General features: G+C 39.8%; 1 protein-coding gene and 1 pseudogene across 1 annotated transcript; both read left to right on the top strand.

The window, feature by feature from the left end:
* The first annotated feature begins 1175 nt into the window (after window positions 1-1175).
* On the top strand, window positions 1176-10500 carry LOC138436331 (olfactory receptor 8S1-like; annotated as a pseudogene).
* Window positions 10501-20910: 10410 nt separating this feature from the next.
* Window positions 20911-21849, top strand: LOC138438212 (olfactory receptor 8S1-like). Its single transcript, XM_069586406.1, has one exon. It carries the CDS (start codon window positions 20911-20913, stop codon window positions 21847-21849), a length of 939 nt encoding a protein of 312 aa, XP_069442507.1.
* Window positions 21850-23876: the final 2027 nt, after the last annotated feature.

Here is a 23876-nt window from a genome sequence, read left to right as displayed (position 1 = left end):
ATTTTGTGTTTACTGTTCTTGATTATTTTTCTCTTTTCATTTTTCTATATATAAGTTATTGGTTTTTTTCCCCAAAATTCTTGAGGTGCAAGTCTCTAACAGATTAATTTAAAGAGTTTGTGTCCATCTTGTGCAACTTGTAGATTTTGTTACATTATTTTCATTTTCTTTTAAATCAAGGTATTTTCTTGTTTCCTTTGCAATGTCTCTTTTAACTCTTGTACATTGAGAAATGTATTGGAGACTTTTCTATTTATTTTTCTCATATTGATTTGTATTTCTATAACTCTTTGCCAGAAAATATATTCACTTTATTTCATAATGATAAAATGTGGTCTGTTTCAGTAAATTTGTTTTATTTAACTTTATTTATTCAAACTATGTATTTCTAATTCTATTTATTTTGTTATACAGTTAGTTCATATTTCACTCTTCTCCAGCTCAGTTTTCCTTTTGCATTTGGCCCTTTTTGGCTTTTGATTGAAAACTGCAGAAAATTTTACAAACCATTCAGAAGCACAGACATATCAATTAAATGTTTGCAAAATATGAAATATATCCTTCACAATAAAGATATAGAATTGTATCAGTTCAGTTCAGTCACTCAGTCATGTCCGACTCTTTGCAACCCCATGGACTGCAGCACACCAACCTTCCCTGTCCATCACTAACTCCAGGAGCTTGTTCAAACTCATGTCCATCGAGTCTGTGATGCCATCCAACTGAGAGGGTAACAGGCAGGAAGGCGAGGGGTCTCCAAATGGAGGAAATAGGCTGGAAGTGTCAGACATTTTTTATCTCTCTCTTAAGTGGCTGGAGGAAACAAACTACAAGTGTTAAGATTTTTTTCCCCTTCTCTATACAAATTTAAAAAGAGGTTCCTCTTAAAATTCTGTGTTGCTATGACAACACCTGGCTCCACCTGAACTTAACTTTTCAAACCCTGAGCTAACCAATGTGTTTCTTTCATGGAAATGTTTGTCTTAAGCCATGGTAATGAACTATGTATTTACCCTAGATTCTGTCTTTATTCAAGTTGGTTTCACCTAAGACTCAGAACTGATTTGACGAACCTGTATGTTTTACTCATATATTGTTCTCCTAATCTATGTTAATGAAACTATGTATTTACCTGGAAAACTGCCTTTCTTCAAGATACATGGCTCCGGATGATTATGGCCCGGGATGAATCACTTGGTGCCAATGTTATCTCAAACTGCCTGCTGTGGGTGACGGACCTAGTGCCAATCTGAGTTTTGAGACATTTCCTTTCTCTAATTAGCAGACTGCTAGTAGTTATATAACATCTGGCTCAAGACTAGGAGAGAGACTCTTTAACTGCCCCCCTTCTGATGTCTATGTCAGACGCTTTCTCTATCTCTTTACTTTAATAAAATTTATTACACAAAAGCTCTGAGCAATCAAGCCTCAGCCTTGGCCCCGGATTGAATTCCTCTCCTCCTGAGGCCAAGAATGCCAGTTTCATTCATGTTTCAGCAACAACCTTTCACAACCATCTCATCCTCTGTTGTCTGTCCCCTTCTCCTCCTGCCTTCAATCTTTCCCAGCATTACAGTGTTTTCCAATGAGTCAGTTCTTTGCATCAGGTGGCCAGAGTATTGGAGTTTCAACTTCAGCATCAGTCCTTCCAATGAATACTCAGGACTAATTTCCTTTAGAATGGACTGGTTGGATCTCCTTGCAATCCAAGGGACTCTCAAGAGTCTTCTCCAATACCACAGTTTAAAAGTATCAATTTTTCAGCACTTAGCTTTCTTTATAGTCCAACTCTCACGTCCATACATAACTACTGGAAAAGCCATTGCTTTGATTAGACAGACCTTTGTTGGCAAAGTAATGTCTCTGCTTTTTAATATGCTGTCTAGGTTGGTCATAACTTTTCTTCCAAGGAGCAAGCACCTTTTAATTTCATGGCTGCAGTCACCATCTGCAGTGATTTTGGAGCCCCCAAAAAATAAAGTCTGTCATTGTTTCCATTGTTTCCCAATCTATTTGCCATGAAGTGATGGGACTAGATGCCATGATCTTAGTTTTCTGAATGTTGAGTTTTAAGCCAAATTTTTCACTCTCCTCTTTCACTTTCATCAAGAGGATCTTTACTTCTTAGCTTTCTGCCAAAAGGGTGATGTCATTTGTATATCTGAGGCTATTGATATTTCTCCTGTCCATCTTGATTCCAGCTTGTGTGTCACCCAGCCCTGTATTTCACATGCTGTACTCTGCATATAAATTAAAAAAGCACAATGACAATATACAGTTTTGACATACTCCTTTTCCTATATGGAACCAGTCTGTTGTTCCATGCCCAGTGCTAACTGTTGTTTCTTGTCCTGCAAACAGATTTCTCAGGAGTCAGGTCAGGTGGTCTGGTATCGCCATCTCTTGAAGAATTCTTTTCCACAGCTTGTTGTGATCCACCCAACTAAAGGCTTTGGTATAGTCAATAAAGCAGAAATAGATGTTTTTCTGGAATTCTCTTGTTTTTCTATTATCCAATGGATGTTGGCAATTTGATCTCTGGTTCCTCTCTCTGGAACTTTGATCTCTGGTTCAAGCTGGCCTTTTCTAACTCCAGCTTGAACATCTGGAAGTTCTTGGTTCACGTACTGTTGAAGCCTACCTTGGAGAATTTTGAGCATTACTTTACTAGTGTGTGAGATAAGTGCAATTGTGTGGTAGTTTGAACATTCTTTGTCACTGTGTTTCTTTGGGATTGGAATGAAAACTGACCTTTGCCAGTCCTGTGACCACTGCTGAGTTTTCCAAATTTGCTGGCATATTGAGTGCAGCACTTTCACAGCATCGTCTTTCAGGATTTGAAATAGCTCAACTGGAATTCCATTGCCTCCACTAGCTTTGTTTGTAGTGATGTTTCCTAACTCCCACTTGACTTCACATTCCAGGATGTCTGGCTGTAGATGAGTGATCACATCATCGTGGTTATCTGGGTCATAAAGATCTTTTTTGTATCGTTCTTTTGGGTATTCTTGCCATCTCTTTGTTATATCTTCTGCTTCTGTTAGGTCCATACCATTTCTGTCCTTTATTGTGCCCATCTTTGCATGAAATGTTCCCTTGGTATGTCTAATTTTCTTGAAGAGATCTATATAGTCTTTCCCATTCTATTGTTTACCTCTATTTCTTTGCATTGATCACTGAGGAAGGCTTTCTTATCTTTCTTTGCTATTCTTTGGAACTCTGCATTCAAATAGGTATCTTTCCTTTTCTCCTTTGCCTTTAGCTTCCCTTCTTTTCTCAGCTATTTGTAAGGCCTCCTTGGACAACCATTTTGCCTTTTTGTATTTCTTTTTCTTGGGGATGGTCTTGATCACTGCCTCCTGTATGATGTCACGAACCTCCATCCATAGTTCTTCAGGCACTCTATCAGATCTAATCCCTTGAATCTATTTGTCACTTCCACTGCATAATCATAAGGGATTTGATTTAGGTCATACCTGAATGGTCTAGTGGTTTTCCCTACTTTCTTCAATTTAAGCCTGAATTTGGCAATACGGAGTTCATGATCTGAGCCACAGTCATCTCCCAGCCCTTTTTTTGCTGATTTTATAGAGCTTCTCCATCTTTATAGGACTTCCCTGGTAGCTCAGATGGTAAATTGTCTGTCTACAATGCGAGAGACCTGGGTTCAATCCCTGGGTTGGGAAGATTCCCTGGAGAAGGAAATGGCAACCCACGCCAGTACTCTTACCTTGAAAATCTCATGGACAGAGGAGCTTGGTGCAGGCCACTGTCCGTGGGGTCACAAAGAGTCGGGCATGACTGAGCAACTTCAGTTTCTTTTCTTTTCTTTCTTTCTCCATCTTTGGCTGCAAAGAATATAATCAATCTGATTTCGGTATTGACCATCTGATGATGTCCATGTGTAGAGTCTTCTCTTGTGTTGTTGCAAGGGGGTGTTTGCTATGATCAGTGTGTTCTCTTGGCACAACACTGTGAGCTCTTAACCTGTTTTGTTTTGTACTCCAAGGCCAAATTTGCCTGTTACTCCAGGTATCTCTTGACTTCCTACTTTTGCATTGTATAGTAAACATCCAAAATTATATTAACCCTAGTGAATATAAAGTGAAATAAAAATTTTATGAATAAATTATAAAATTAATTGTACTAGTAATATTCAATGTCGGTGAAAATCTAAAGAGATAAGCATAATCATATAATCATATGTTTTAGACCAAAGTGTAAACTGGTTCAATATTTCTAGCTGTGTGGTTAAATGTATCACAAAGCTCATATTCTTTTCCCCTTTATTTGTAGTTTCACTTAATAAATGATATATTGCATCAATGTTTAACCACCAGATTGCTTATCAGAATTTTTCATGATAGTGAAGACAATTGTAAACTCTTTAATTGATATACTAGGGAATGTACAGCTTGATTAAGGTAAATCCATTCCACTGAATACTGCAATCTATATTTTGAAATCACATTTAGAAAAGTAGTAGTCATGTATGGATGTAGTCATGTATGGACTATAAAGAAAGCTGAGCACCAAAGAACTGATGCTTTTGAACTGTGGCATTGGAGAAGACTCATTGAGAGTTCCCTGGACTGCAACAAGATCCAACCAGTCAATCCTAAAAGAAATCAATCCTGAATATTCATTGGAAGGACTGATGCTGAGGCTGAAACTCCAATACTTTGGCCATCTGATGCAAAGAACTGACTCAATGGAAAACACCCTGATGCTGGGAAAGACTGAAGGCAGGAGGAGAAGGGGACGATAGAGGATGAGATGGCTGGATGGCATCATTGACTCGATGGACATGTGTTTGAGCAAGCTCCAGGTGTTGGTGATAGATAGGGAAGCCTGGCATGCTGCAGTCCATGGGGTTGCAAAGAGTTGGACATAACTGAGGAACTGAACTGAACTTAGAAAAGTATCTAATATAAGAAAAATTTACATGTTAAAATCTTCCATAAAATGATACTAAATTATATTTGGATGTAATCCACTGTTTACCAAGCTTTTATGCACAAATGAAGATGTGGTGAATGTAGATCTTAATTTGATAAAGCAAGCATGGAGCCTGAGTCTGGTTCTAACAAATTCCCAGATGATGCAATTAATGCTAGCCCACAGACCATAGTTTGAGTTTAAAAACAAAGGTGTAATCATTTTTGAGGGGAAAGTTGATGGTAGATACATGGATACATGGATTGTAGATGGATGAAAGATAGATGGGTAGAATTAAAAGAAAAATATTAATACCTTAATACTAGAATATTTATCTCTGTGGCAAATAACGAGGGCTTTATATCAAATGCAGGAGATATAAGAGACAGGGGTCAATCCCTGGGTCAGGAAGATCCCCTGGAAGAGGAAATAGCAACCCATTCACAATATTTGTGCCTGGAGAATCCCATGGACAGAGGAGCCTGGTGAGCTACAGCCGGTAGTATCACAAAGAGTCAGATGTGACTGAAGAACTGAAGAGACTTAGCACACACCAGAGTATTTGTCTCTGTTGCAAATAAAGAGGGCTTTATATCTTCTTATGCTTTTATTTTACTTAAGCTTGCATTACTTTTGTTATGACACTTTTTATTTCCTTATTTTAGTAGATGCTCAATATAGAAACACAGAGAATCCCCTCAAAAAGAATAATTAATGAAAATAATATATAATATTGTCCATTAAGAGATAACTACTATTAATACTTGGTGCATGTTCTGCAACACATGCAGATACCATCATATAAAATGTGCCAACATGCATGTAACAAGTCATTAACCATATTCTTAGATTATATATATAGCTTTCATAACCAGAGAAATAAATGAAAAATTTACTTTTTTGCATAGATTTTTCTATAGAGAAACAGTGGTCTGTACCTGAGCTGTCCAATGTGGTAGCTACTAATCACATGACTATTTAAATTTTATTTTTAATTAATTAAAATTAAATAAAATTAAAAATCCACTTCCTCAGTCTCACTGGCCATATTTCAAAGGCTCAATAACTACATGTATCCAGTGGCTACTTTACTCTACAGTGTGTATATCGAACATTTTCCTTATGGTAGAAATTTCTACTGGACCACACCTCTCTCTAGACAGAGAGGTGGACTTGAGTTTTCCAATTTTCTTGGAAGTTTTTTTGCTCTCCTAATAAATATTAAGGATTACTTTTTATTCTAGAGTATTATTAATAAGCTTAAACTCATTTTAGTAAATAATTGGAAATTTGTTTTATATCAGGAGCATGATAACCTAAACAAATGATTTTTTTCACATGATATCTCAATCTGTGAGCACTCAAACTTTAACAGAACCCTTAAGTGGACAGAATCTACACAGATGTATCACACAAAGGCAGTCAAACTGTTTAGAAAGATGATTGAGTTCACTCATTTTTTTCTTTTTACTAATTTGATAATCAATTTAGTGAGTCAACAACTCACTTTCAAGTGAATTCCCATTGCCTCATGGGGACCAGTCAAATATTCTTGGTACAGTCTATCTCCAATTAACTCCCTCTAGAAGAGTACTGGAGTGGGGAGCCATTGCCTTCTCCGAGACTAACAAAGGTTCATGTGTAGCGCTTCATGGTCATTACACCAAGCCAGTAGTTCCATAGTAGTTCCACATTCAGGCATGCTTTCTGAATTTTAACTTGCTGACATTCTCGAGTACAGTTGCTAAAGTTCTTAAGTACAAGACTGGCTTCAAATTGTGACTACTGGGAATAGCAGAGCTGTCATTCCTCTGAACCTCTAAAGCCAGGGAGTCGATGCTTAGGCTGTCTAAACATAATTATTCTGAGAATCAGCTAGACAAGATAGACACATGTGTGGCTGAGACATGTTATAAAAAAATATGTGGAAATCCAAGTGAAGAAATGCCTGGAAGAAAGCATTTGAGATCATTTGAAAGAAGCCAGCTGTCCTGTGGCTGTTTCATGTTGTTAAGTGCTGACTCCAGTAATATATCTAATGATAATAGATTTCACAAACTTAACCACATTTCAGGATGCAGAAAACTGCCTTCCCCAACTTATTCATCATCTTAGAAGCTAGCTTTAAATCATACTCCTACACCTTCTTGGGCATCAGGTTGCCTTGTCGGACAGAATTTATAGGTAATCATGATTGGGGTTTTGAGAAGGGCTTTGAAGCTGGGATTGTGGATGAAGAATTGATAAGTAAGGGCTCACCTTTGCTAGGTATTTACGTCTGGGCCAGACCTTGCATAATCAGGTACCAATCAACTCAGGACTAGGTAAAACCAGGAATCAACTTGGGACACCATGATGAATCTTGAGCTACCTTAAGCATAGGCCCTAGGCTAGACCAGAGCTGGAAACAGGGTAACAAAGTTTAACTAGACTCCTGGATGTTATAAACTAGTTATAAAGTCTAAGAATAAAAGAGGCTTCCCCAGGGGCTTAGTGGTAAAGAATCTGTCTACAAGGCAGGAGGTGCAGGTTTAATCCCTGGGTTGGAAAGATCCCCTGGAGAAGGAAATGGCAACCCACTCCAGTATTCTTGCCTGGAAAATCCCATGGACAGAGGAGCCAGGTGGGCTACAGTTTATGGGGTTGCAAAGAGTCAGACACGACTAAGTGACTGAACAACGACAACAAGTGAAAAATAAAAGTAGATCTGAGGGCAGGAGCATAACCAGGCATGAAAAAGGACTGGAACTGAACACAGAAAGTGTTTAAGGATCAAGATCAGAGAGGTATACAACTGAGATACATAGAGAGCTGAATGTTTAAGTATGCCTTTCTAGACTGGAGAAATAAATGTGAGATCCACTTTATCTGGACACAGTAAACAGCAACTGGCAATTTCAACAGAAGATAGGGGCCCTCATTAAGCAGCAGCTGGTACAGGACCAAGAGGGTGAGTTCCCAATATTCTCTTACATTCTCTCTGTTCTCCTCTGTTTCAGGGAACGGTCCAGAGTCTTGTTCTAGAGAGGATCTTCTATCCCAGCTGCTCCTCTGAGTACTGACGTAATTTCCATTCACATCATTCACTTCCTTCTTTGACTCGAGTTTTCTGCCCAACTGAGCTATGCATCCATCCCCAAAGTAATATAAGGGCAAGTGCCAAAGATAAAGATATGCTGAGCATCCCTAATACTCCCTGCCCTGTCTCATTACAGCTGCTCTTCCTTTTGAGAATAATCACATGCCCATCCCTTCTGAGTCAAACTGCCCACAGTGGTTTAGCTTTGGAGGGCTTCCCAGGTGGCACAGGGAACCACTCCAGAGCGACTGCAAAATGCCAATCTTCAGCTATCTTGGTAATTTCTACATGATTTTCTTATACCTCCTTTACAAAATAAATGCAGTAATTATCATAGCAAAAACTTGAATTTCTGATGCAATTTCTTGCATCACCCTGCAAGAGGATTTATTACATGAATTATGCCTACAATGTAGCTTATAATAATAATGAAAATCATAATCATAATAGGTGAGTATTATATAGCATTTTTCTAAATACTTTATATATAAGTATATTTTATTCTTACAGAAGCTTTATAAGATTGAGATAATTATTCCACATAGGCAACAAAACTGAGATACAGAAAAGTTAAGTCATTTATACAAGGTCTGAGGAAATTAGTAGTGGAGCTGAGATTTGAGCCTACACTGATGCTTACCTGCAACTACACTATGCTGTTCATTCATACTCTACAGTCCAACTATAAAGAATGATCCTATTTCCTATCTTCACCTTTGATTCTCAATCTGCTGTTCTCTCAATCTGCATGTCTCTCTAGAGAAAGCTTCAGCTCAGTTCAGTTCAGTCGCTTTGCTGCTACTGCTGCTAAGTCGCGTCAGTCGTGTCTGACTCTGTGCGACCCCATAGACGGCAGCCCACCAGATTCCCCCGTCCCTAGGATTCTCCAGGCAAGAACGCTGGAGTGGGTTGCCATTTCCTTCTCCAATGCATGAAAGTGAAAAGTGAAAGGGAAGTTGCTCAGTCGTGTCCGACTCTTTGTGACCCCATGAACCGCAGCACACCAGGCCTCCCTGTCCATCACCAACTCCCGGAGTCCACCCAAATCCATGTCCATCGAGTTGGTGATGCCATCCAACCATCTCATCCTCTGTCGTCCCCTTCTCCTCCTGCCCTCAACCTTTCCCAGCATCAGGATCTTTTCAAATGAATCAGCTCTTCGCATCAGGTGGCCAAAGTACTGGAGTTTCAGCTTCAACATCAGTCCTATCATGAACACCCAGGACTGATCTCCTTTAGGATGGACTGGTTGGATCTCCTTGCAGTCCAAGGACTCTCAAGAGTCTTCTACAAGACCACAGTTCAAAAGCATTAATTCTTTGGCGCTCAGCTTTCTTTATAGTCCAACTCCCATATCCATACATGACCACTGGAAAAACCATAGCGTTGACTAGATGGACCTTTGTTTACTCTTTCTTTAAATCTTTTCTCAAAGACTTCAATATTAATTCATGACTGGCCCTTTCAAAAGTCACCTCTAACACTCCCACTTCACTAATCATAATGGTTTCTAATAACCTGTATTCATATATGTATCTCACAGAAGTGTGATCTTTAAAATGAGCGAGAACATGCTTAGTTCCTCATCATATTTAAAGTGACTGATATAATGTGTGGCTTAGTTTACAACATAAGTATTTATTTGCTGATTGACAGTATAATAAAAGAAAATCAACACAATGTGGAAAACTGAAGGATAAAGAAAACACCACTGACAGGATTTTTTGTATAACATTTAGGAAACAGCCTTTGTCAACGACTTCGGGGAACCATAGCACCATCACTCAATTCTTCCTCCTCAGGCTGTCTACTGACCCACGTGTCCAGGCTCTGCTCTTTGTGTTGTTCCTAGAGATTTACCTCCTGACACTAATGGGGAACCTGATGCTGCTCTCAGCGATGGCCTAGGACCGCTATGCCACCATCTGCCACCCTCTGCTTTACAGACAGATGATGAAGAAACAGCTGTGTGTGCAGCTTGTGTGGGGCTCATGGGGCTTGGGTTTCTTGAAAGCTCTTATCAATATCCTCAAAGCTACTAACCTGGACTTCTGTGAGAACCATACCATTAGCCGCCCCAGCTGTGAGGTGCCCTCTCTCTTCCCTCTGTGCTGCTCTGATGTCTCCATCGACCTCATAGTCCTGCTGTGTTCCAGTCTGATGCCTGGGTTTTGACCCTCCTCCCAGTAGTTTTTTCCTGTGCTCATACTGTCTCCACCATTCTGAGCATCAGCTCCACCTCGGGCCGAAGCAAGACCTTCTCCACCTGCTTGTCCCACCTCACTGCAGTGAGCTTCTTCTTTGGCTCTGGGTTTCTCCGCTATCTCGTGCCAACTTCAGGATCCCCTCTGGAGTTGATCTTCTCTGTGCAGTATGGTGTGGTCACTCCCATGGTGAATCCTCTCATCTACAGCCTGAGGAACAAGGAAGGAAAGGCTGCTGTGAGAAGAACACTTGGAAAATATATGCGATGGTCCAGATGAGAAAATAAAGCCAGAGGAAAATGGAGAATCAGGATAAAATGATGCCAGTTAGATATTATGAGAGTTCTCACTAAGAAAAATTTCCTGGCTCTACGCAAAGTGTTATGTTACAAGATAAATTAACAGTGCATATGAAATGAGCACAGACATAGAGAGATGTTGGGGTAGTCCAAATACAAGGGAAATGATGGGCTAAATAACTATCTCAATCCAGAATATGTGGTCATGAAAGTGTTGACTCATTCTTCCCAGTACTCCTCAAATATTCACTTTGGTCTTCTTATTAGGTAAAGTATTTGTATATTGAATCACTACTTTAAATTGAATTTAGAAAAATGCACTGAGAAGGTCTTCCCTGACAGCTCAGTTGGGAAAGAATCTGCCTGTAGTGCAGGAGACCCCAGTTTGATTCCTGGGTCAGGAAGATCCGCTGGAGAAGGGATAGGCTACCCACTCCAGCATTCTGGCCTGGAGAATTCCAAGGACTGTATAGTCCATGGGGTTGCAAAGAGTTGGACACGACTGAGCAACTTTCACTTTTACTAAGTATAACTATACTATTAAGAAAATATAGATTATTGGATAAAGAGTCATAAACTTGGAGGTCACAGGAAGGGAAACAATGAACTTCAACTGAGTGGCCCTTGACATAAGTAAAAGAGATAAAGGTTCTGAAGAAAAGTTGAGTCTGCTTTTAGGGATAGATGTTTCATGGAAACCTTCCCCAAACTCTGCTGTTTCTTTCCAGCAGTGGCTCACAGATTAACTTCAGCTCCTGGGGAGTCCTACTAATTTCTTTTACCAAGATTTACCTGAGAACACATCACTGGAGAGGGGAACACTCTGGGAGCACAGAATAAGGAAAGTCAGACTCACTGGTACAATACAGAACCACTAGCTATGGTTTGGGTCAAGATGGTTACTGGTCCAAAAATGCCTGCCTGGCTCTGCAACTGAAGGGCAGTCATTCTCCATTTGAGTTTTAAAAAGTCATTACAGTTTTTGAAAATATGGCAAAACAGCATGGGTTCTGGGCATAATTTTTGTTGTTGTTCAGTCGCTTGGTCACGTCTGACTCTTTGTGACCACCTGGACTGCTGCACACCAGTCTTCCCTGTCCTTCACCATCTCCCAGAATTTTCTCAAACTTATGTTCATTGAGTCAGTGGTGCCATTCAACCATCTCATCCTCTGTCGTTCCCTCTTCCTCCTGCCTCCTTTAAAAATTTTAAATAATAATTTTAGAGCATAATTTCAAAAGTGAATAATTTGATAACATCTGCCTACCCATTGTATAACTGTTCCACTTCTTGGTGACCCACTTTCATCCATTTCCATCCTCTGCACTTTGCAGATCTGTGCCAGCCTCTCGCTAGCTGCCCATTCTACAAAAACAATTTACTCAAAAAGAGGCTTATTAAATTCCTTTTCTCTAGTAATAAATTGTCTCTATAATAATAAAATCAAACCAGTCAATCCTAAAAGAAATCAATCCTGAACAATCATTGGAAGGACTGATGCTGAAGCTGAAACTCCAATACTTTGGCCACTTGATATGAAAGGCTGACTCATTAGAAGAGACCCTGATGCTGGGAAAGATTGAAGGGTGGAGGAGAAAGTGAACGACAGAGGATGAGATGGTTGAATGGCATCACCGACTTAACGGACATGAGTTTGAGCAAGCTCTGGGAGCTGGTTAAGGATAGCGAAGCCTGGTGTGCTACAGTCCATGTAGTTGCAAAGAATTGCACATGACTGAGAGACTGAACTGAACTGATTGAATAAAAAAATAATAAATAATAAATTTTACCAAATACATTGATTTGGTAATATCACAAATTTTGCATAGAAACATATTATACATTTTAATATGTTGACATTTTTTTCCTTGGCATTTGACTAACTTCAAGATTAATTAAATTATTGATTTTACACATACATTTTCTCCTAAATGTCAGTTCAGTTCATTCGCTCAGCCATGTCCGACTCTTTGTAACCCCATGAATTGCAGCACGCCAGGCCTCCCTGTCCACCACCAACTCCTGGAGTTTACTCAAACTCATGTCCATCGAGTCGGGGGTGCCATCCAGCCATCTCATCCTCTGTCATCCCCTTCTCCTTCTGTCCTCAATCCCTCCCAGCATCAGAGTCTTTTCCAATGAGTCAACTCTTTGCATGAGGTGGCCAAAGTATTGGAGTTTCAGCTTTAGAATCAGTCCTTCCAATGAACCCCCAGGACTGATCTCCTTTAGGATGGACTGGTTGGATCTCCTTGCAGTCCAAGGGACTCTCAAGAGTCTTCTCCAATACCACACTTCAAAAGCATCAATTCTTCAGCACTCAGTTTCCTTCACAGTCCAACTCTCACATCCATACATGACCACAGGAAAATCCATAGCCTTGACTAGACAGACCTTTGTTGACAAAGTAATGCCTCTGCTTTTGAATATGCTATCTAAGTTGGTCATAAAGTTCTTCCCAAGGACTAAGCGTCTTTTAATTTCATGGCTGCAGTCACCATCTACAGTGATTTTGGAGCCCAAAAAAATAAAGTTTGACACTGTTTCCACTGTTTCCCCATCTATTTCCCATGAAGTCATGGGACCAGATGCCATGATCTTCGTTTTCTGAATGTTAAGCTTTAAGCCAACTTTTTTACTCTCCTCTTTCATTTTCATCAAGAGGCTTTTTAGTTCCTCTTCACTTTCTACCATAAGGGTGGTATCATCTGCATATCTGAAGTTATTGATATTTCTCCCAACAATCTTGATTCCAGCTTGTGCTTCTTCCAGCCCAGTGTTTCTCATGATGTACTCTGCATATAAGTTAAATAAGCAGGGTGACAATATACAACCTTGACGTACTCCTTCTCCCATTTGGAACCAGTCTGTTGTTCCATGTCCAGTTCTAACTGTTGCTTCCTGACCTGCATATAGGTTTCTCAAGAGGCAGGTCAGGTGGTCTGGTATTCCCATCTCTTTCAGAATTTTCCACAATTTATTGTGATCCGCATAGTCAAAGGCTTTGGCATAGTTAAGAAAGCAGAAGTAGATGTTTTTCTGGAACTCTCTTGCTTTTTCCATGATCCAGCGGATGTTGGCAATTTGATCTCTGGTTCCTCTGCCTTTTCTAAAACCAGCTTGAACATCAGGAAGTTCACGGTTCACGTATTGCTGAAGCCTGGCTTGGAGAATTTTGAGCATTATTTTACTAGCGTGTGAGATGAGGACAACTGTGTGGTAGTTTGAGCATTCTTTGGCATTGCCTTTCTTTGGGATTGGAATGAAAACTGACCTTTTCCAGTCCTGTGGCCACTGCTGAATTTTCCAAATTTGCTGGCATATTGAGTGTAGCACTTTCATAGCATCATCTTTCAGGATTTGAAATAGCTCAACTGGAATTCCATCACCTCCACTAGCTTTGTTTGTAGTGATGCTTTCTAAGGCCCACTTGACTTCACATTCCAGGATGTCTGGGTCTAGGTGAGTGATCACACCATCATGATTATCTGGGTCATGAGATCTTTTTTGTACAGTTCTTCTGTGTATTCTTGCCACCTCTTCTTAATATCTTCTGCTTCTGTTAGGTCCATACCATTTCTGTCCTTTATCAAGCCCATCTTTGCATGAAATGTTCCCTTGGTATCTCTAGTTTTCTTTTTTTTTTTTAGTGTTTCCCATTCTGTTGTTTTCCATTTTGCACTGATCGCTGAGGAAGGCTTTCTTATCTCTCCTTGCTATTCTTTGGAATAGTACTAAAATTACTTATCAATAGGCAGACACTGATGTATGACATATTAACTGTGTTTTTTTAAAAAAATACTTCATTAGCCATAGCTGTTTCTACTCACATTTGATAATACTTTTTGTGATAAGATAAGCTTATCAATCATAGCACCTACACACATTCATTTCTTTATAGTAAGGGATTACTCTGTGACCAGTGGACTTAGAATATATACAGCAAATTATTGGAAGTTTATTTTATTTTCACTGTAATAATCACTTGATTCTAGATGACTAATAAGGTTTTTCATTTCCCAATGTTAAAAACATATAAAATTTAAAATCCTCTCCTTTTACAAATAGAGGAATGAGCTCTCATATTACCGTACTAACATCATCTGTCTGATCTAGACATGGAAAAGATCTTATGTGAAATAATTTTGTGGCTAAATCAAACACCACTGTTTTCCACATGATGAAGACATCATAGACTTCTGCACTCTCTCAAAATATCTTCCAAATTTTTTAGACACATTGGAAACAGGAGTGGCATGGTTAACACTGGCAGATCTGGTCTGGCAACTATTACTAAGGCCACAGAAAAGGCATCTGACCACAACTGTTGGTCATAAAAATATAGATGCTAGGAAAGATTGAGGGCAGGAGGAGAAGCGGACAACAGAAGACGAGATGGTTGGATAGCATCCCTGACTTAATGGACAGGAGTTTGAGCAATCTCTGGGAGATAGTGAAGGACAGGGAGCCTTGTGTGCTACAGTCCATAGGGTCACAAAGAGTTGGACACAACTTGGCAACTGAACAGCAACAAAAACAGAGAATATAGCTTTTTCTTTGTGAGCCCTACTTTCAATTCTGGCATAAGAGGAAAAGTCCAAATCAATTTCTCATATAATAGTCTGTACTTTATGCCTGGTAACAATCATATAATTTGCAAAAGTGTATATCCATCTTACATGCTTAATGTTGTAAGAGTTTTTCCATATTGATTCAAAGACATAGTAAACATAAGTTTTAGTTATCTTAATATTTAGTTATCTTAACATTCATCTTCTTCACAGTTGACTAAACCATTTCCTGAGAATGTCATTAAAAGCATATTTCACTGTTACATTTTTAGAATTCACTTCTTTTCATTGTTTAGAACACAATTTGAGTTAGACATTCACTCTTGAAAGTAACATTTTATTAGACTTTTTTACACATTTCCTCAGTTAGAATCACTCCTGAACTGGTTTAGTGGATTAATCGGTAAGAATATTGATGAATTTCTTGTCACAAATTGACAGACTGCTTTCTGAAAGGGTTGACCAGTTTAAAGCCAGAAATGATACTAACAACTGTTTCTCCTTTGCCTTAGATACCACTGTCTTCAAAAAATAATGTACTAATTTGGAAAGCAAGAAACATGAATTTTATGATTTGTATTTCTTTGGTTATTAGTGATAACAAAATATTTTGTGCCTTACTAATTATATTTATTCTTCTGTAAATATTTTCTTCATTATCTATTTTATCTATCTTAATATATAGCAGTCAATTTCTCAAGGTCTTTAACATACTCACCTCATTACAATTGGTCTGATCATGGTTTTTCTATATCATTGACCTCTCCCAGGTGAAGCCTCTTCTTAATAGCTGTCAACAATCAGAATAAATTTTTTTAAAAATTCAATAAGCACTGTAACCCTCCATGAATGTACCTTCCATGAATAATAGACTATTTCTATTGCTTTCCTGGGCTTAAATTGGGGAATAAACTCCATATATATGCGTAACTCCAGGAGTCAGCATTCCTTAGAAGATTTGGGTCATAGGGTGACTGTTGTTATCACTCTGAAAGAGGCTGGTTATAGTCAGCATTCTAGTATCACTTGGATGGCAGTGATTGAGAGAAAAAATACTAAAGACTCAGGCTTATACCTTACAAGGGTAAAAGGAAAGGGCACAGTAGTATTATAGCATAAAGGCAGTCCTATAGATCTCACAGCTATCCCCTCAATCATATCTGAAGACTGTTCCTACTAGGCAGATGACAATAGAGGCAGGACAGATTCTTGAGAGGAAATTTTATTTCATTTCATTGTTACATTTCATTTGGTGGGACATTTTAGGACCTCAAGTCCAGGAGGCAGGAAGAGAGAACTGCTCCAAGGAAGCTAGGGGAAGGGGACCCAAGATATACAGGAGTTTTGCAATAAAGGGCAGGTAGTCTGAGGAGGCCGTACAAATAGCTGAGAAAAGAAGAGAAGTGAAAGGCAAAGGAGAAAAGGAAAGATATAAGCATCTGAATGCAGAGTTCCGAAGAATAGCAAGAAGAGAATAAGAAAGCCTTCCTCAGCAATCAATGCAAGGAAACAGAGGAAAACAACAGAATGGGAAAGATTAGAGATCTCTTCAAGAAAATTAGAGATATCAAGGGAACATTTCATGCAAAGATGGGCTCGATAAAGGACAGAAATGGTATGGACCTAACAGAAGCAGAAGATATTAAGAAGAGGTGGCAAGAATACATAGAAGAAGTATACAAAAAAGATCTTCACAACCCAGATAATCACGATGGTGTGATCACTCACCTAGAGCCAGACATCCTGGAATGTGAAGTCAAGTGGGCCTTAGGAGGCATCACTACGAACAAAGCTAGTGGAGGTGATGGAATTCCAGTTGAGCTATTTCAAATCCTACAAGATGATGCTGTGAAGGTGCTGCACTCAATATACCAGCAAATTTGGAAAATTCAGCAGTGGCCACAGGACTGGAAAAGGTCAGTTTTCATTCCAATCCCAAAGAAAGGCAATGCCAAAGAATGCTCAAACTACCACACAGTTGTCCTCATCTCACACGCTAGTAAAATAATGCTCAAAATTCTCCAAGCCAGGCTTCAGCAATACGTGAACTGTGAACTTCCTGATGTTCAAGCTGGTTTTAGAAAAGGCAGAGGAACCAGAGATCAAATTGCCAACATCCGCTGGATCATGGAAAAAGCAAGCGAGTTCCAGAAAAACATCTACTTCTGCTTTCTTGACTATGCCAAAGCCTTTGACTATGTGGATCACAATAAATTGTGGAAAATTCTGAAGGAGATGGGAATACCAGACCACCTGACCTGCCTCTTGAGAAACCTATATGCTGCCAAGGGCAAGGAATCAAACCAGCCAACTGCCTAAACATAGCTGCTCCGTGAAATGGTCAAACTCAAATCTATGTGTGGCTGGGATGTGATACTGGACACAAAGAAAACTAAGGTGTATTGAGACCCACTGAAAGAAAACTGCTCTCTGGCCATATAAGTTTATGAGTGTAGAATTCAGTGAAACATATCATCACTGGGATTTTATAAAGTCTCTCATGACACAAGACTTAGAAACCACTTTTATCTTGGTAGATGAATCATCTTCCTTCTTAATAGATGAATCTAAATAAAAGTTCTGCAGGCACACTGGAAAGCAGAGTGTCTTCTCCAACAGGATGTACAGGTAATCAATCTGCTTTGGGGAAGTGGGGAGATTCTGAGGTGGGTTTATGGGTAAGAAGTCAACGAGTAGGAATCAGAACTTCCCTTTGGCCAAGCTTTGGACTTGCTGGGAATGGACGGGACCAGGAAACTGACTGAGCCACCTCAGTGAGTCCTGCAGGTAACCGAAGACCAGACTTCCAGGAGTGAGGACAAAGCTGGAAATCACTGGTAACTATTCAGCATTCAAGTGGCAAGAGCTTTGTTGTAATCAAGACCTGAAGACATGAGAAACAGAGTCGAGAGACATGAACAGAATCTGGCCATGGAGGAGAAACTTGGGGTATGGAGAGTGAGGACAGTATCTAAGGACGGAAGACAAAAGCTCATCTAAACATCTGTGCAAAAGAGGAATATGAGTGAATGTTCTATTCCTATTTTTTTTTTGAACTTGACAATGATTTTATTTTATTTGACACCAAATGCAAAGGCAACAAAAGCAGAAATAAGATTACAGCAAACTAAAAAAATTCTGCACAGCAAAAGAGGCAGTAAACAAAATGAAAAAAACAGCCTATTGAGCAAGGAAAATATTTATAGTTGATGTATTCAATAAGGGGTTAATATATTAAAAATAGAAGGAACCTGTAGATTTCTAGCAGAAAACCAAATAAATGAACAAAGGATCTGAATAGACATTGTTCCAAAGAAGGTATGCAAATTGCCAATAGGTGTATGAAAAGGTGCTCTACATCAGTAATCTTTAGGGTAATGCAAATCAGAATTGCCACAAGATACTACCTCATACCTATTTGCCTGTCATCCAAAAGACAAGATGTAATAAATGTTGGTGAGGATATAGAGAACAAGGAGCATTTGTGCAGTGTTGGTGGGAGTATACATTGGTGCTGCTGCTGCTGCTGCTAAGTCGCTTCAGTCGTATCCAACTCTGTGCGACCCCACAGATGGCAGCCCACCAGGCTCCCCTGTCCTTGGAATTCTCCAGGCAAGAACACTGGAGTGGGTTGCCATTTCCTTCTCCAATGCATGAAAGTGAAAAGTGAAAGTGAAGTTGCTCAGTTGTGTCTGACCCTCAGCGACACCATGGACTGCAGCCACTATGAAAAACAGTATAGAAGTTCTTTTTTTTTTTTTTTTTTTTTTAAGGATAAGAAGGTTAACTTTTTTTTTTTTTCAGACGTAGACTGGCGATTTAATTCTTACATGATAGTATACATGTTAGAATGCCATTCTCCCAAATCATCCCACCCTCTCCCTCTCCCACAGAGTCCAAAAGTCCGTTATATACATCTGTGTCTTTTTTGCTGTCTTGCATACAGGGTCGTCATTACCATCTTCCTAAATTCCATATATATGTGTTAGTATACTGTATTGGTGTTTTTCTTTCTGGCTTACTTCACTCTGTATAATCGGCTCCAGTTTCATCCATCTCATCAGAACTGATTCAAATGAATTCTTTTTTACGGCTGAGTAATACTCCATTGTGTATATGTACCACAGCTTTCTTATCCATTCATCTGCTGAAGGACATCTAGGTTGTTTCCATGTCCTGGCTATTATAAACAGTGCTGCAATGAACATTGGGGTACATGTGTCTCTTTCAATTCTGGTTTCCTCGGTGTGTATGCCCAGCAGTGGGATTGCTGGGTCATAAGTATTCCTATTTTAAACAGGCCTCTGAATGTGAGCAGAAAAAATGGATAGAGATCTCCTCCTAAGGGACAGACAGTAGCCGCAGTGGGTATTTCCAACAGAAGGTAAGAGCTCTGAATTCTCACTGTCTTATAGGATTAATTTCCAAACCTGTTTGCTACACCGTATTGGAGGGAGGTCCAGAATGTGTGGTACTGGGCAGAGTCCTCTTCCCTGACTGCTACTCTTTCCTGCAGCATGAAACCTCTCAAGCACTCCTCTTGCTGGCTTTCCTAGAGATTTCAACCTGAACTGGGAACACATCCATCCCAGTAATGCTCCTCCAGGTGGGCCCAGGGGTTCACACTGAGTCCCACCCACTTTTTTCCCCCAGTCATCTCTTTAGTCTTACAGCTATACTTACAGTAGAAAATACTTATATAAATAAATATATGTATAGTGGAAATACTTTTATTTCCTCCTTTCTGAGTGAAAGTACCCACAGTAATTACGAATTGCTTTCCTCCAAAATAATTCTAAAATTTACTTTACAACTTCTCTTGGTAAAGGTATATAAGGTATATAAAGTATATACAGGTATGTAAAGTTAAGTACAACAGCAGTATTAACAGAAACAACCTTAGTCTCTAATAGAGCTTCACCGTATGTGAGAATTTAGCTGACTTTTGCCTAGACTTACAATCTCAAATAATAACAGTAATGGACAGTTAGGAGTAGATGCTTTTTAAGAACTTTATATATAATCTCATATTTAATCCTTTCTTAGTACTGTTATTAATTTGCATTTTAAACATAAGGAAATCCAAGCAAGGAGTTCTATGCATCATATACAAAGTCATGTACCTAATTAGAGGTAGAGCTGAAATTTGAACCTAGTCCAATGCAGGAGCCCACATTTTTAGCCACTATCTTTGATGCCCATTTATTCCCTAGGTGTCAGCATCTTAGATCTGATTTTGTGCTCAGTTACTTAGTCGTATCCAGCTCTTTGTGACTGTAGCCCACCAGGGTCTTCTATTCATGGAATTTTCCAGGCAAGAATACTGGGAGCAGGTTGCCATTATGTTAAACCAAATATAATTTGATTTTTCTCTGAGCCTTTGAATACAAACTTCATGTTCATGCAAACTAAATATCTGTCAGAAACATTTTCCAAGAGCAATCATATTGCTTTTGTAAGGATATTGTCAAATTCACTCAATGTAATGTCATTATTGGCCCTCACTAAATCTCAATTTGAGTTCCCATTGTAGTAATTACAGTTATATATTTACTCTTTACATGCATATTCTTCAATGGATATCATATTTTGATCATCTTTTTGTTTCAAGTGATTGACACAAACTGAGGTCATAATAGAAAGCAAAAACATTTAAAAATAATGGTGATATGAACAGAGGACAAATACAATGGAAAAATTCCAGTGTAGCCTGAGGTCACCGAGGAAAACCCCATTATCAGGGGAGGGGAGAGGTCTGGGGAAAAAGACTTTTGGCTCCCATGCCTGTTTATATTATTTCTAGGGAAAGGCCTTTGTAAATGGACTTCAAGAACCAAAGCACTGTCACAGAGTTCATCCTCCTCGGACTGTCTGCCAACCCTCACACCCAGGCTCTGCTCTTTGTGATGTTCCTGGGGATTTACCTTCTGACAATAATGGGGAACCTGATGATGCTGCTGGTGATCAGGGCTGATTCTCACCTCCACACGCCCATGTACTTCTTCCTGAGCCACCTCTCTTTCGTTGATATCTGCTTCTCTTCAGTCACCATGCCCAAGATGTTGGAGAACCTCCTGTCTCGAAGGAAAACGATATTGGTAGAGGGCTGCCTAGCTCAGGTCTTCTTTGTGTTTGTTGCTGCAGGGACTGAAGCCTGTCTGCTCTCAGTGATGGCCTATGACCGCTATGCCGCGATCTGCCACCCTCTACTCTATGGACAGATCATGAGCAAACAGCTGTACATGCAGCTTGTGTGGGGCTCCTGGGGCCTGGGCTTTCTGGACGCACTCATCAACATCTTCCTAGCTGTGAACATGATCTTCTGTGAGGCCAAAATCACCCCTCACTACAGCTGTGAAATGCCCTCTCTCCTCTCCCTGTCCTGCTCTGATATCTCCAGAAACCTCATTGCCTTGCTCTGTTCCACTCTGCTGCATGGGCTGGAAACCTTCCTTTTGGTCTCCCTATCCTATGCCTGCATTATCACCGCCATCCTGAGCATCAGCTCTACCTCAGGCAGAAGCAAGGCCTTCTCCACCTGCTCTTCCCACCTCACTGCAGTGACACTGTACTTTGGCTCAGGTTTGCTCCGCCATCTCATGCCAAATTCAGGATCCCCTGCAGAACTGATCTTCTCTGTGCAATATACTGTCATCACGCCCATGCTGAATCCCCTCATTTACAGTCTGAAAAACAAGGAGGTGAAGGTGGCTCTGAAAAGAACTTTGGAAAAGTATTTGCAGCATATCAGATGCTGAAATGAAAATATAGGATAGTGAAGAACTGGAATAAATCTACATAGAAAAGGACATTAGGTGAGTTTCCAGTAGTAAGGAGCACTCTTGAGTACTTATAACGTCAGATGCTACAACCTACATCAGAAATACATGAGAGAATGGCATTAAGTTATAGGAAGGAAAGCATCCTTTATTTTCTTTTAAAATAATCACCTTAATCTAGAAAATTTTGTTATGAACAAAATTGATCCATTTTTCTCATTCTGAAACATCTGTTTTAGTAAAATTATTAGTTTCATGAATCTATCATTATTTTTACTAACTCTGGAGAATATGCTAAAAGCCATATGTTTGTTAAGAATGTAGGGTCCTGGATCTTTAAGAGAAAAAGTCATAGGTAAGGGTAGAGGGTTGAAAATAAAAGAAGTCCAACTGGGTGGCCATAGAAGAGAGGCATAAAAAGCTAAAAGCTCTGCAGAGAGACAACGAATGTACAGAGATGGAGCTCAGGCTGGATAATAGGTCTAAGAACTCACGCATGCGCAGTGGAAAGTGAAAGTGAAAGTCGCTCAGTCGTGTCCAGCTCTTTACAACCCCATGGACCATACAGTTCATGGAATTCTCCAGGCCAGAATACTGGAGTGGGTAACCTATCCCTTTTCCAGTGGATTTTACTGACCCAGGAATCAAACCAGGGTCTCCTGCATTGCAGGTGGATTCTTTTCCAACTGAGCTATCAGGAAAGCCCCCATGTATGTGCATCAGTTCAGTTCATTTCAGTCGCTCAGTTGTGTCCGACTCTTTGTGACCCCATGAATTGCAGCACGCCAGGCCTCCCTGTCCATCACCATCTCCTGGAGTTCACTCAGACTCACATCCATCGAGTCAGTGATGCCATCCAGCCATCTCATTCTCTGTCATCCCCTTCTCCTCCTGCCCCCAACCCCTCCCAGCATCAGGGTCTTTTCCAATGAGTCACCTCTTTGCATGAGGCATAGTGCTGGCCAAATCACCGGTGTAAGAGGCTATAAGGAGGCTCTGTGGCTCTAGAAACTTTATTTCTCACATAGTCATTATTCAGACTCGCATATTCTCCAATTAGCTGATCTCATCAAGATCTTCCCCGTATAGAGTGTAGGCAATATGCCTTAGACAAATAATTTGATCTTATCATACAGGAGTCCTGAAACCATCTTTGTCCCTCACCTCTCAGCTGTCAAACTACTGGTCACTGTGTAGGGGCTGATGGTTTGCTGGTTTTAAGGCACTGCATCAATCTCACATAATTCATTAGTACCTATAAGACATAAGACCTGTAAGACATAAATCAAGTCTCATGCTGCTTCTGCTTTGTTTAATCTGTATTTTGCAATCATCTAAATAACTGTAAAATGAAAAAGGGCAAAAACTAAGCAAAAACTTTTTAATTTACTTAATACTAACTGAAACATTTCTCAGGCCTCTTTCATAAACTCAGTTTATGAAACTGTCTGCTATAAAGGTTTTTCAAGCTCATCTAGCCATTTATAATTCATAATTGTGGCCTCTTTTCCATTGATTCTCCAGAAAATTCTACATGCATTATCACCTTCCACAGGCAAAATATTCAAGGCCTTATTTGGTTTCTTTAACCTAAGGTGAAGCACCAGCTAAACGTCCAAGGTCCAGCTCCTAGTGGTGAAGGAACTGCACCCTGGGATGAAAGCTAGTTTTACAGTCAGTGCACAGGTGTCACAGGATGGCAGTGCTTGAGAGAAGATACCAACAAACTCAATCAAATCCTCTGTAGTATAAGTAAAGACACGAACTTAACTGCATGAAGACAGCCCTATAAACCAAGAGGCCCAGCACTGTCCTCTCCTTTGGAGGGGCCATGCCCTTGAACTGCAATGACCATAATGTTACCCCACTGCTTACTAGACTGCCTGATCGGTGAAAGGATTCTGTCTAGGCCGTAAAGAAGCTCTTCTTGCCATTCTCTCAGGGTTTTTTTATGTCCATCTGGCCTCCAGAAGTTTGAGAAGACCTTGCTCAGATATAGTCTTCCC

This window comes from Ovis canadensis, chromosome 3 (genome assembly GCF_042477335.2).
Source record: "Ovis canadensis isolate MfBH-ARS-UI-01 breed Bighorn chromosome 3, ARS-UI_OviCan_v2, whole genome shotgun sequence".
NCBI classification, from domain to species: domain Eukaryota; kingdom Metazoa; phylum Chordata; class Mammalia; order Artiodactyla; family Bovidae; genus Ovis; species Ovis canadensis.
This window is presented reverse-complemented; position numbering and strand designations above follow the sequence as displayed.

What these genes read in the sequence shown, in the direction of transcription:
- LOC138438212 (XM_069586406.1), top strand. Translation starts at nt 20,911, where the DNA reads ATGGACTTCAAGAACCAAAGCACTGTCACAGAGTTCATCCTCCTCGGA.